The 15785-nt window shown below is 27.5% G+C and overlaps 1 protein-coding gene across 1 annotated transcript in view; it reads right to left on the bottom strand.

Annotated features, from left to right (window-relative positions):
- LOC129959838 (metabotropic glutamate receptor 4-like) overlaps positions 1-15785 on the bottom strand; it is a 110135-nt gene that overhangs the window by 42187 nt on the left and 52163 nt on the right. Inside the window, exon 4 of the mRNA XM_056072732.1 lies at positions 1351-1495. Within this exon, the coding sequence (XP_055928707.1) occupies positions 1351-1495 (145 nt within the window). The remainder of the gene's footprint in view (positions 1-1350; positions 1496-15785) is intronic.

Genomic DNA, 15785 nt, shown 5'->3' with positions numbered 1-15785 from the left:
AAGTTCTTCATTGGTTTTAATAACTATAAATGACGATGTTTAAGATCATATCTTCCTTCCAGCCAGCGATTTTATTTTCTAAATCAGTATGAAAGCTTTTTGCCTGTATGCCAGTTTTGCGAAATATAGCCCTAATAACACCAGTTAAATCTGAAAATGGGCAATTTGTCCTCCCACCCTTTCAAAAAAATTAAAATGGGGATAAATATAAACTAACATCTCAATTCATTAAAAAAATCAACATGAAAATAAAAATAGACCAGCTGCTGAATCAACATTGGCGTTTACTGCTTTATTCCGACTCAAGTCTATCCACTTCCCGTACTAAGCAAAAAAATTTTATTTAATAAAATTGCTTACCACCTGATATAATCTTGTTGAATGCGAAGCAGTTAATGTGATAGAATAATCAGTTCTGTTTGGATTAATAATTTGATCTCCACATTGCGGATATTAGCATGGTGGCTTTCTTTTGAAGAGAACGCATAACACAATCGACGTATTAAAATTTTTGGACCCTCACTCTTCTCATATTCTAAAAAAGAATAGGTGTACGCGAGTAATGTTAAATTTTTAGAGAATCTGATTTGATAACTACCCGGGTATGCAACGCTTAACGGAAAATGATATACTAGAAGAATTAAAATATATTTTAATATATTCGATTTCTATTAGTTCATATTTGTAAAAATTGTATTTGTTAATCGATTTATCATTTACTACTTGATGAATTAGTTTTTAAATGTTGTATACTTGTTTATTCTCGATGACAATGTATTAATTTAATAACTATTAATTAGTTGATTCATTAAATGTTGATTCCAAAAAATTAGCACCATCTGGCAGGGTATGAGGGAAATATCAATTTTGGGTGTTATATTTATCATTTGGGTGAATTTCTGAATTAACTTGTACATTTGAAGGCATGCAGTTTGAACGAACCACATAACTTTGAATAGTGGTCAGATGACGAGGATAATTTCTAAGCCAGACCCTTTACCCCTTTTTAGTCTTATGCCTCTTCAGCAGAAGAATTTTTGACTCTCGAAAGATTTAACACACTCTAAGTCAATATACACATTGGATCATTCATGAAATCAAGTATAAACCACGGATTTCCAGTAACAAAGATAAGGCGCTGCATAATATTTATAACAAATTATAAATGGAGACTAAAATGAGGAAAAAAATAAACTCTCCACTTGTTAGTACTACTGCTTGTTAGTACAGCAATAATATTGTATTCATGAAAACTGTTTTTATTAAATTCTAAGTAGTAACATTCTTAATATTAGTTGAATAAACTCTTGATCATATCATTTGTGAATTTAGCATTAAAATATATTTTACCTTTGGCGTACTTCTTAGTCCTGAGTCTTCTGACGATTCTATCGTAATATTCATCTCCAGCAACTCCAGAATCCTTTGTTAGTTTTTCTTTAACTGCTATGCAGATGTTTTGTCTTGTTAGAAGGTCTTCCAAAACTGTAAATGCCTGGAAGAAATGAACATAGAAGCTAGTTCCAGAGACATGAATTTTTATTAAATTTTCATAATATCATGTACACAATTATTAAATAACTAACGCTGTCTTTATCACCCTTATAAAAATAAAGCTGAATTTGTTAAATTTTTATAATACTTATTAGATTGTATAAAAAGAACTATATGCGAAATATTAATGGGAAAATTCTACGTAAATATATTGATATCATTAAGAAGGTCTTTATGAAGTGTTAAGATAGTACAAGGACTATTTTTGTAAGATAATTATTTTGAAAGATACGGATATCAATCTTCATTGTAATTGTCAAACGAGTAATAGCCAGAACTATTGGGAATCTGGCGACGTTAATGTCTGTATTTGCGCTTCATTAAACTTTCTATTTGAAGCTTTTTCCTTGATTACTTTTATATCGTTTTTCCTCTAACTGAATGTACTTTTTGGTGACACGACGAGCCGTCTCCCGAACATTTCTAATAACATTTCACAGTCCTGTTAAATTAGCTACGCTAAACCTGTAATTCAATGCAACTTCAAGAACATTCATTGAATCAGTCTAAAATTCTTATATGGTTGGTTTAAATTTCAATACTGACATTCGACGATAAGTAATAAAAGCGATTACTGCTCCACATGCATTAGCGTTTTTTATATATAGATCTTACGTGGTATAACAGTTATGACGATGTTAAATAAGAATCAGAATCAGCAAACAATCTTTGGTTAAAGTAAGATTTAGAGGTATTTCTGACCGAAGTAGTACACGCTTTGCATGGTCTGATTTATACAGATGAGCTGCTGTATTATTGCAAATTTGCATTTTATTAAATCTGTATTGCACTGCGTTTCTTGAATGTTCTTTTGTTTTACTTAATTAAATTTCAAAAATCACTCCTTACACTTGCGATCCTATATTCTATGTAAAAACGACTGGTTTCTGCACATCTGATTGATCCTAAAATCTTGTTTTAAAATATTTTTTATTACACCACGAACTCGTTCAACTACTTAATTGAAACTATGTTTTTTTTTTTCTTCATTTGATAACAGTTCTCTGGCGCTAATTAAAATTCAGAGAATTTTCTTTATGAATATTAATACATTGTAAGAATACAATACTTCAGTGCAGCAAATAAAGATAATTTTCTTTTTTTCCTGTTTTCGGGAAATAGTCTGAAGTTCAAGTGCAATGATACAGGCATTTTGAATAATTCTAATTATTAAAAAATGTTACAACAAAAAAGGGATTTCTTTAAAAAAATTTGAGTACGCTATCTAATCTATTCGGCAGATAGCGAATTTTGATACTGTGTCATGTTTTACAGAAATATCCTCATAATTAGGAATTGTTATCCGAGATAAATGGCGATATCTGAGCGAAACAGTTTTATTATTATACAAAGTGCTACCTAACAAAGAATCGACGTTTCTAATACAGCCCAGCATTTTTTTTGAGATAAATTAGAATATATGAATCATCAACACTGCTATATTACAGACAGATTTTCATCTTTGATATTTTTTTTTTACTTTCAATATTTATTCTATTTTCTTTCGACATTTTAATTAGAATACTTTTGTCATGTTCCGAAATATAAACTGCTAAGATTTAAATAAAACAGAGTTTGCATGCTTGACAGACATTCATTTAAATACAAGTGTTTAAGTGCTATTCCTCAATCTGTATAAAAATCGTTGCTTTGTGAAAACCTCGAAAATTTAGCTAAAGAATATTTTAACTTGTTTGTATTTGTTCTACTGTTTATTTGAGGACAAAGTTTGTAAATAAATGATTCTCTTCTGAGTGTTTCCTGAGTTAGAACAATTATAACTTAATAAGATTTCGAAATATTTGAAAATCAAACCTTAAATATTTGTAATCTGGCTTCTAATATTTCATAGTTTTTTTTAATTCTTTTCTTTCAGATTCATAATGCTTAAGTCATATTAATCGATTTGTATTTGAACATAATTGGATAAAGTTCGTTTCTTTAACTGAAATGAAAGATAAAGAAGTAAACACGCAATTTCAAGATTAATTGTGCTTATAAATTTGCCTAGTGAATTCAAAATCGGTTCTTTAAATAAAATTCTTTTAATTCTGACGATCAATTAAGAGTGAAAATCAAAAGAAAGAACATTTATATAACTAATTTCAGAAAATTTTGTTGGAAAAATCTTTATCTAACATGAGCTATTGATTCCATTTCGTTCTATCATTTGACTTCTCAAATTATAAAGTCCGATGATAATTTAATTCAGCAACTGAATCGACCCAACTCGTTTTCTCCGTTTTCCTATCTTAGTTTAAAGGCAAGTATTCATGGATTTTGAGGATATGATAAAATGTAAAAAGAAATCAATTTATTCACTTAAAATTTTTTGTTGTATTTAACCTAATGGATCAAAATTATTGAACACTTATAGCCTTAGAATATTATATTGAATTATAATAATGTACATGTAATGAAAAAATTAAGAATTTTTTAAATTTTGGGTAGCTCCTTTCAGCTTGATACACGACTATTATGCCGCAACTTTAATTGTTCCTTATCATCAAATTAAAGATAGTTCGCTTTCAAGCTGGACAGAAACAAGATAAAATGCTTCAAAAATTGTGGCACTCTTTAGTGTGACATCTACCGTTATTAAAGAAAATAAATTATGGCCTGGAATGATGGCAATACCGAATTAAAAGTTGCTGGCAGAATGGCGACACTCATTTCCAAGAATTGTTAAAGTGTGTGGCAGATGTTATTCGATCCCATCTCGACAACATGGTCTGTAAAATGCAAGCTGTGTTCAGGAGAGACATGGTTTTTATTTTTATGAAATAAATTTCTTAGCATATTATTTAGAAAAGTTAATGTGTGAGCAAATATCATTTCACTAACAAGTAAAAGCGTATTTTTTGTTTATAACAACAAAATATTCAAATCAATATTTTTAAAATTATTTGCTTAAACAATATTTTTAGCATTACAGTTATTCCTATTCGATACAAATAATCCAACTAAACAGAATCTTTAAATCAAATCTTAACAATATCCACAAATCACATCTTAGCAAAAATCCTTAAATATATCTTAGCAAAAACAAATGATAGCGAAATATTTAAAATCTTGAATACTTGCAAAAAAATATTTCCATGGACTTCGATTGTACCTATGATAATAAACGTGCCTGGAATTTCTAATTAATATTACTCACATTTTCTCCAGATCATTTATTTAAATAATATCATCAGAGATTGAAACAGCAAAGGCTATGAAATAATTTACATTATAGCTCTTAAAAGAAGCCCAAAAGGCTAGGACTTTTATTATGCTTATATCTTTTGAATGGATAGTATGCAATTAGGATCAATAAAGGTTATAGGAACCATCAAGTCGAAAATTAATCCTATTAAATTTTCCTTTGAGAATCGAACTAATGATATGTTATAAAATGTCATTTATATTAATTACCTTACAATATATTCGATTATTTTTTACTTATTTTCCTCATCACTTAACACAGAAAGACATTAGATGAAAAGTTAAAAATCCATATATTTATAGTCTTAAAAGTCTAGTAGTGTTTTGGACTATGATCATAATTGCGTCTGGATTTAAAAATAAAAATACTATCAATAAATGAATATTAAGCCATTTCATATTTAAGGTAAATTATGAATCAGTTTATATCGAAGGGAAATTCAGAAACAACTGTAGGATGTAAGAATGTAAAATATCTGCTTAAGTGTATTTCATCGTAAGGGAAAACAAATAACTCCAAAAGTTTAAAAAATGAATCATGATGCAATTATAATTACATCATCACCATGTGATAATGCATTTATAGTCGCGATGCACATTTATTAAGATATGTAATGCAGAAGAGTGATAAATGCATATGAATGTACTGTTTCCATTATATGTATATATAAGAAAAAGAAATATTTAAGAAAATATTAAGGGGAAATAAAAGAAAAGAATTGATAAAATAATAGAAAAATATTCTTTTTTTTTCCTGCATTATTTCTTACTCACGTTCTGAAATGCTTTCAGTCGAGATTCCGCTTTCATATAAACACTGTCATTTTCTTTCCACTTCTACAAACATGACTTTATTTCGAAAAGGAATATTTTAAGTTTAACCACATTCCATTTTACATGTACAGGGCGTCTACACTATTCTTTACATTATCATGGCAACTTTTATTGATGTTTTTCTCTTTTTCCCTAGACAAGAAATTATTGCTTAGCTTAAGAATGAAGACTAGCGTTAAAATATTTAAGATAAATAATAAGTTATTGAATTATGATAAGGAGTTTTCGGGCGATTCAGATAATGGATTAATAATAGAAAAGAGGAGAAAATTCACTAGTAAAATGAAAGAAATAACAAACATACAAATTTTGAGTTATTAAAATCACAATTTAAAATGTTTGAATTTTTTTTTATTTTCTTAAAATATAAAAAAAATAATCTCTTATAATTTTTCCTTTTTTTCAAATTTTTAGTGGAATATTTTAAAAATCTTATAGTGCATATTCTACTTAGAGTTGATTTTTTAAAAATATTTTTTCAATTTAAGTATCGTAATTTTATTCGTATTTTCTTTCCTTTTTTTATTCACATTTTCCTTTCTTTATCAAACTTCTGAAGAAAGAGAAACAGAAAAATTATGAGATGTTTAAAGGAAAATGAAATTAAAGTAATATAGAAAAAAAAATTGCTTAAGTATAAAAAGACACGCTACCAAACAATGATACATTCTTCAATTTGTACTAATTAATAATAACCGGGGTCTTAACTACACCATAATGCAGTTTCATAAATGTTTTACATTATTTATATATCTGTCTGCTCAAAAATCATTTATTAGGTTAAGAAAACAAATTCTTGAATAAAGATAAGAAGATTTTTATGTGTTTAGTATTTCAGACGAATATTATTCATTCACTTTTAAAAATCAGTTTTATAAATACTAATAAATATGAGATATTTTCCAAAGAAAAACATCATAACATGATAATAGAGCAAATCTCGATTTACTTTTAAAAGGAAACCTAGAAACTTGCTTGCAGAATAACAAGATAGAGAAAGATAGAAATTTTAATCTTCAATATTTTTAAGTATGCAATATTTCACTTTTGTAGTTAAAAATAAACATTAGTTGTTTCAATTTGAATTACATTTATGTTGGAAACCTTTATAAAAGGGAGTATTTCATTTAAAAACAAATTTCATTTTCCGATTTCATTCTTTATACTAATTTTTTTAAGAAATATTTCTAATACTTCTGAAAAATAAATGTAATGTTTTGAAAAATATAACATTCTGCTAAACCTATTTTTATTTTATTTAAAAACGTAAACTTTTTGATATTTCGAGAATTAACAAAAAAGGGAAGACATATAATGTTAGTAGAAAATAAAGTGTTTAAACAACTGTTTCATTTAAGTAAGGGGCCATGAAACCATTGAAGAGGCTTAGCTCTTAAACATCGGACCGTTTCCTTAGATTGTACAATATATTTCTTTCTCAATAAACATGCGTTAGTAACTAATTATAATTGCTCATAAATTCGTTTAATTCATTTGTTTAATAGTTGAGCTTTTAGATTGTTTAGAACGATTATATGTTTAATCTAAATGCAAATTATTGCATTTTTATTATAAGCAAAATTCGAGGTTTAATATTTTTTTTTATTTAATGCGAAGTAAAAGACATACGAATATATGCATTCATTTTCACGTAACTGAGAAAAACTTGACTTTATACCAGAACTTCGAAATCTTATGAATGCAATATCCACCAACCACTGAAACTTTTATTAAAGAAGAAAATTTTCAAAATATTCAGAAAACTATGTAACGGTACATTAATCATCTTGGATAAACATCTCAATCTACATCTTGCGTGTGAGTCGTCAGATCATCGCATAGAGAATTTGGTTGATACAAGAGCGTTTGGTTTGATGTCAGTAACCATTAATAATGCATTTATGCCAAGCGTAAAGACCTTAAACTCAATTAAGATATTTTTAGTGACAGAACTTCGGAAGCAAGCGGGTCACGCAGACAAATGAACGCAGCCCTAACTGCCAATACACTCTAATGGCAAGCTTGTGGTAGCATAATATTATTTAATACAAAGGAGTCTTTCAGAAAAATTACGCTGAATTTCTACTGGCATCTAACAGTTTTGAATGGCATATTTTGACTCTACCTTTAGGGAAATAGAGAAATTCAATATATATTATTGATAAAATATGGATTTTTGGGTATAATAAGCAGAATTTTTATGGATTGATATTTAATGATATCATTCTAAAAGAAAAGGGTTCATATGTCTATTTTTAGTACAGAAAAATATCCAAAGTATGCATCAATCTTAGATATTTGAATTATTCACTGGGGAAAGATATATATTAAAGAGAGCAATTTTTTCATTGATTCATTACCATAAATTGTGTATTAAAATATGCGTAGTTTTCAGTTTGTAAATGATAACTACTCTAGAGTTTCAAGAATTAAAACTTTTTCATAAATCATGGGAAAGCTTAAAAAGGATTTGTTAATAGATTTTTTTATTATTTTATCAAAATTAAATAATTTTTTTTTCTTTTTCGAAGCTGTTTTTTAAAAATTTTCTCTGTAGATTATGAAATGATTTGAAGCACCATTTGTTGAACACATTTTGCACCGCATTTTTAATTCTATCACAATTGAAACTCCTCAAATGCCCGTTCGAAGAATTTAAGATGGGTGACTGGGACGCCTGGATATCACAGAGAAATTACCTTACTTTTTCGTTAATTGTAATTGATGTAATTGATCGAATACGCGAGTCTTTGCTCGTTAGAGACTCTCGGGTTAAGCGTACATTTCTCAAAGAATGTCCGATTATACATTTGGTTAATAGCCCTCAGGTAAGCAGCGCCGTCTTTTGTAAATCAACCTCTTAAACTCCTCCCCGCGACCTTCTAAGCTATAAGCAGTGAACCTGGAATTCGAATTAGGACTTAGGCCCAAAGCTATGAATTATATCGGTCGCATTTCTAGCGAATTATATTGGCCATTAACCTTGTGATTTCTATGTTTGTTGCCATATGAAAAATTAAATTTACAAAAAGTTGATAGAAATTCTTAGCGTCAAAAAGGTCATGCATTACTTGTGTCAAGAGTAAGAAAACAAACGCTTGAATCAGTATCAGACAGCAAGTTGAATTCTGAGGATTCCATTTCTTATATTTTTATCCTTCCTTTTCAATAATAAAAGGGAATAATATTTTCGCCAATCCAAAAGTTATTAAAAGAAATTAAAAGTTTGAATACAACTCACACTGTAGAATCAATATATATTATCCAAAGAAATATCATAATTCTACCGAATGTATACTCTAGATTTGATGGCTTAATGTTCTAAATATAAAATTTACAAAATAAAGGGGGGGGGGGGTTGGCACCATGTTTCTATTAATATTTCTTTATTCTTTAAGCTGTAAATAGCTGAAAGTGAAGCAGCCATGAGACAGTTTAAAAATTATTTTAAAGTCATTGTCCTCAGAGTTGAAATTTCTTCCTTGTTCTCTTAATTCTATGGATAATCCATGAAGAAATTTCAAAAACTCTAGTTTCATTCTATTTTTTTCATGAAATTCAACGCATTGTTTTATTAACACCACTTAAAAGTTCATTGAACTTATTTAGACAAAACATTCTTAACCTTCGTCATTGCGGCAGATTTAAGCTCTTCTTGAGGTGTTACTGAACTTCTTGAAGTAATCTCAAACTTTTATTTCAATCATCTTTCTTATTCCGTAAGTAAACGTGAAGTTTTTTCTGTTCTCTACTGGGAAGACTATTTGGCTTATCGCACATAAACTTAGTGTATATTCTTTCTTGAACATGGAGTTTCGATTTATAAAATAAAAATAATTAGTTCGCATCACGATTAATTTTCGGACTTGGCGAAAGGTTGTAGCCAGCCTGGTATGGATCTTTGGTTGCTTCGAATATTCAGAACATGTATTCAGAATTGAAACACTTTGGTTTGTGATCACCCGGATTTTGTGATTCCAACGATTCTTTATTTTGCAAAAATGTCGACTTTGTGCCATCATTTGCTCTGTTTAGTCGTTAAGAAAATCCCTTCAAGCATGAATTGCACGTTATATGTTTGAAATCTTTATGCCGATTCGGTCCGTTTATTCACGTTCCGACATGTACAGGTGTTTTCCGCATGAAGTTGTCAACTGAAATGTTTTGCATTAAGAGAAAGTTCCAATTTCAATAGGTGATTATCCATAAATTATTTCGAACAAATTCACCTCTATTTACTCGCATTTCTTTTTTTTTTTCGAATTTTATGAATTATGCTTAACTTTTAGCATTTGTGTACGTAGAATAATCAGGCTCGTTTTCACAAAAGCAGTGATCAATATAATTGATTTATTTGGCTATTATTATATTTAATGGTCGCTGCCTGAATATACGTCTCATGAGGGTCACATTTCTTTACTGGTTTCTAAACTGATTTGAAAGGTGAGTTTGTTACAGAACCGAAATAATTTATATTTAATTTCTCTGCTCCAAAGCATAGGTATTCTCACCAAACAGGAATAGCTCGATTCTTTGTAAAACCCGAAATGAGCTATTGTAATTAGAAAGTGGGATAAAGAAAGCTTAAAAAATTTAACTTTTTCGGAGCTGTAAAATGCGTGTAAAGCGAATAAAATAAACTTTGTTATAAAACTGGATCATATTAAAATATCTAATAGCCTGGTATTTGTTATTTTTTACATCATTTCACGTAGTCTTCTTTAAATTAAACTATGCCTTTGTATTTCTCAGCTCCAACCCATCAGGAGAACAAAAATTACTTATCCGTCTTGAAAATCAAACAGTACAAGCATTTTATTTATATTGCATGCTTGCATGATAAATTATATTCAGAATGCCTAAATAAAATACGTTGAGAATATAGGAATGCAAATCCGGGAAACAATATCCACAAAGATCTGATTTCTATGAAAACGCTTATGATTTTTGCTAAATGTTTCATTTTATAGCTGTTATAGTTATTTCTGGAAAACGGCTCTTCTAATTACTTTGAGTTTCTTATTATTTTTATTATATTTACTGGATTTTAAATATTTTTTTATTATTTTTATTATTTTTTTATTATTAATTTTGTGTATTGTGTAATAGGTTAAACTCCAAAAATCTAGATTTAATAACAAAGCGTTATGTCATTTGTACATTTAAACGATCTCTTTCAGTATTTTTTTAGTTTAAGCAGACGAATTTTGACGATTTTTTTTACTAATTTTATTTTTTGCTACATTTTGAGCGTTTATAAAATGAGATGTCTCAAAAAATTATTTTTAGCGCTTCCTCTGTGCATGTATACATAAAATGAAATAAATAGAAAATATTTTCCATGGACCTTTCTTGTTTGCATTTGACTTTTTACAATTGAGTCACAATTTTTTTTTCATCTTTTATCTTCTCTTACATCCGTAGTGAGAAATAATCAAATCACTTCATCTCCCTTTCCTTCTAGAAAATTATTTTCCAATATGAGGTAAGTAAAAATATGGTTCAGCCTTTATATAGAGAAAGGAAAAGCCGATTTTTTGCCTAATTTCGATTTTAGAAAGAGCCTTTAAGCAAAGAAAAATCAATGTGCTCAGAATTCAAAGAAAGTACTGCCTCCATTTGGCTTGTAAAAAACAAAAGTTATCTAACCGTAAATACACCGTTAGGTAAAAGTTTCCATTTTATTTAAATTCCAGATTCGTATGATATCTTTAAATCTGATTTTCCTTTTCGTAGGAATATTTTGTCTCAATTTGTATTCTGTTTCTGTAGGAACACGGGATTAATTTCGCTTAAATGCGAAGCATTTTTTTTATTTAATGCTTCCAGTTTAGATACGGATGCATTATTTAAAACCTGTGGAGTAAGCTGAAAATATTTTACAAGTATGTAATTGAAATCATCTCCCATTTTAAGGAAAAGTCTGGAATTTAATTACAGATTTACGAAAACATTTCGTTCCTAGTTTACGAATGAATGTACCTGACCATGCTTTCAGAGTTTCATAGCTATATAAAAGAATTAATGCGAAAGTTTAGTTCTTTTTTATTAGCTATGAGCTTAAAATAATTATGTAAATATACAGGTATAAAAATACATTGCGTTCAAAGTAGATAAAAATGACAGAATTTGTTAACAAGAAAAGCTATGTCTCGTAACCCAAACTGCATATTTTTGTAACATTTGATTTAATTACTAATATTTATTTTTTATTTACCATAAAAAGTGATATTATTTTCGTATGAGGCGTCTGAATTACTACAAAATTATTATTACTTAGCTTTTCAGTACATTTTATTAATTTATACTGTTCGGCACTTAATATGGATTTTGAAGTTAAAAAAAAATAAAGAGCGAATTTTCATCGAATTTATTTTTTTTAATTTATAATAATATTTATTATTGTAAGTTATTAATGCTTAAACCATTTAATTAATGAATAATGAAAGAAAAAGAAAAAGGTTTCAAATTAATTAATCACAAATATTTGACGAATTAATTATTCATAATCTTGAATTTAATTACAGTAAATAAATTACTGGGTAATTTCCGATATATATATTTATAGTGTGTGTGTGTTTAAATTGACACCGTAATTTGATGTTATTCAAGTATGGATTTTCTTCAAAATAATGAAAATTAACAGCTTAGCTATATTAATTTATTAACTAAATGTCAGATGCTTAAAGTTAAAAATAATTTAGAAATTTTAACTGATATATTTGTTAAATGTAACCTGACAGCTGAAATAGATCGTTTATTTATGAAACGTATTGTAATTAAATTGCTTTTACATTTACATATGTATGGTTAAATTATTTTTCTTGGTATGTATGCATTTTTATATAATGGTATTGAATTTTAAAATGTTAATATGTTTTAGAATAATAAATTAGCAAATGCACCGAAATCGCATTTCGAGCTTAATTGACTGAAAATTGGTCTTAGTGTACCGGACCGGGTGGTGAACTGACTGAGGAGACTTCAAGTTGCAGAGCAATTGCCTCTTAGAAAAAATTCCTTGTAATGATTGGTCTGCTCTAAGTGGCAAAGTAGACCTCTTGTAATTCTTTAAATAGTAAATGAAAAATATTCGAATCAAGTAATCGGGTTTGGCTTAGTTAGAATAATTTCCCTTTTTAAAGTGCCCATGTAAGCCGAACTAATGCTATTTCGCTACGAACACCGTCATATTGACAGCACCACAATAGTAGAAATTTTTTTTCCAAATTATTATCGCATTTTAACATTTACCAAATATTTAGAAATCAGGTTATTTAATCGAACATTGTACGTTGATTCTTGTTTTTATCCCTATCTGTTTATTTCTTTCTTGATTATTTTTTATTTTCGAAATTAATGAAATATTAATACAAATAATAATATTAAATTCAAAAATAATTTTTATTGTAACAAATTTACTAATAATTTAAAATAAAAATTCAATAATTTTTTTTCATAATTAATTACATATATTTATCGAAATTTAAGACATTTGTAGTGAAATAGGAAGTCGAGAAATAAAATTAATTCATATGAGAAATTTCAAAAATTATACAATTTATTCAGCGTGATAGACTCACTAATTTATCAGTTTCTATTTTTATTAGATATGATTCAAAAGACAGGAAATTCATCACACAAATGCCACTTACGGTGATACTGGTATATCGGGCTAAATTTATCAATATCATATTATCAAATATTCAATAAATATTAAATATCAATCAATATAAATTTATCAAAATTAATTTATCAAATTTATCAATTATATTAGGACAAAAACCATTGATGGCCTGTCTTCACAAGTTTAGACTATGTTTTCACAATCAGTTTACTTTCTAAAAGGAGGATAAACCATATCCTTACGATGTTGACACTTCTTTAAAATGAGCATTTAATAGTTGTTTATTCTGCATGAAATCTCTAAGATTTTCCCTTTTTTTAACTGAAATTTCTTTTTGAAAAATAATCAAGGAGTAAATGAAAAGAAAAGTTTTCTTTGTTACGTTTTCTTTTCCTACATATTATCTCTATAACAAACTTTTTCAACGATTTTGTTAGAGGAAGAAAAACTAGAAAAAATTTATTGTTTTCCAAAATAAAAAATAAGGTTTCATGCTCAAAATAGAATCATTTTCAACTTGGATGGTAGTCAAAAGTAAATTTCAAGAAGTAATAAAGAAGTAAGAAAAAATGACTTACTATTAGTAACCAATAAAAATAAATAATTATAAATTGTTATAAGTAAATGTAATAAATATCTTAATGTAATAAATAAGTAACATTATTATAATTTTTCTCTTAATTTTAATAATATTTTTAATTTAATTTGATACAAAACCTGAATTGATATTTTTATATGTCATAATGGAATTCAAACTTATCCGTCAAAACACTCATTCGTGCGCTTTTGCCAATCATTAATTAGCAATAAAATTTTCTCTTCTACTTTTATTGCGTAATATGTACACCTTTTTAAATTTCAGTATAATTCGTTTGAAGTTTTCTAGTCGTATCAAATCAATGTATTCCATATTAATCTTTAACAGACTAAACGTCAAAAATCGAAATTTATAAAAACCATTAAAGTCAATAATTAGTTGCCAAAGCCGGCTAGTTATGAATAATAGAAGAAATATAATGAATCTTCTGATGTAAAAAAAATTCTATTGATTTAGTCTTAATTTGTCATTTCATTTTTTATCCTTAACCGTTGACCAGTTTATGAATAATAATTACTTTAAATTAAGATTAGAATAAACATATTTAAATATAAATTAAAATAATTAGCGTATAATATGATTTAAAGAAAAAAAAATGAATTCTTCATGAAGATGGATTCCTAATCATTAAACTTCATAATTATTGATACATCAAGAACTTTTCATTTTCTTTTGAGGTGCTACAGTGTAAAATCTATTGTTTTCAATTTTAAGAAACATCTATAAAGTAAGCATCTTTATTCTTGAACATCAAAGATGATGTGCCCACCCAAGCTTCGAAATTTTTTGGGCAGTTGATCTTTAATAGAAAAATTATCGGAATCGATATACTTTCAAAGATATTATAATGAAGTTACACCAATAAACGTCACAGAGATAATCGCTTAAATTTCAGTGTCTCTTAAAATATTGTTTTTATGGTTTCAATTTTAATCCTTAGATGATTTGAATATTTCAAACACGAAAATAACAGACTTTCTTAAAAAATTATAAAATTTCGTATCATGGACGTGTCAAGTTCTTTATTGTTCAAAAGTTGACAATTATTAAATCTTATGTGTATAAATATTGTTAGTTAATAAAGTAATTAAATATTTCATCAGATTTTTTTATCTAAATGTATCTAAACAAGTAGAAGAATAGTTTAAACGATATAAAGAATTGTATGTTACTTTGAGTAGAAAAAAAAATATAAATAAATAAAAATTTAAACTTTTATACAGTTTTCCTGCATATTATTTATATTTATTAAAATATTTTCCCTCGTTAACAATTTAAGCAAAAGTAGTCCCATTCTTCGATTAAAACTGGCCAATTTGTTATTAATTGATGAGATATAACCGAGTTATGAATATTGCTATTTTAGATTTTTACAGTTGAATTCCGTGTTATAGAGAATCAAGGGCATAAGAAAATTGAAATCATACATTATCACGTCTTGGTTGATATTATTTGACCTCGGAAGATATGCAACCGTAAAAAAGAATAAAAATTCAAAAGCGACTAACAAGCCTTATTGTTAAGTCAATTAACTCTTTTAAATTATATCGCTGGGATACCTGCAGAATTTTTTTTGGAGGGGGTGGTTACGATTAACTAATCTAATAACATAGGAAACATATTTTCATCGTTAACTGATTATTTTAGGACATTAGAGGTGGTAAATATATCTACCTACCACCATTCAGAGCAAACATACTTACCTGTGCATTAAGGCTAAAAATATGAATTATGCTTGCTGATAAGAATACTTACCCGTTAATTTTAGACAAATTAAAATAGTTCAATCCCGTTTTTTGCTCATAATAATGAAATTTATATCAATTGAAAATAAATGTTTAAAAGAAAATGAAGTTCTAAATTTAATGAAGAGATGGCTTCATGAAACTTTAAATTACAGACAGATTGTCATAATTTTATCAACAGATTCTGATCCATTCATTTTGAAAAGAAACACAATTTAAA

Source organism: Argiope bruennichi, chromosome X2 (assembly GCF_947563725.1).
Source record: "Argiope bruennichi chromosome X2, qqArgBrue1.1, whole genome shotgun sequence".
Taxonomy (NCBI): domain Eukaryota; kingdom Metazoa; phylum Arthropoda; class Arachnida; order Araneae; family Araneidae; genus Argiope; species Argiope bruennichi.
The sequence above is the reverse complement of the archived record's forward strand: the minus strand, read 5'-3'. Positions and strand labels throughout refer to the sequence as shown.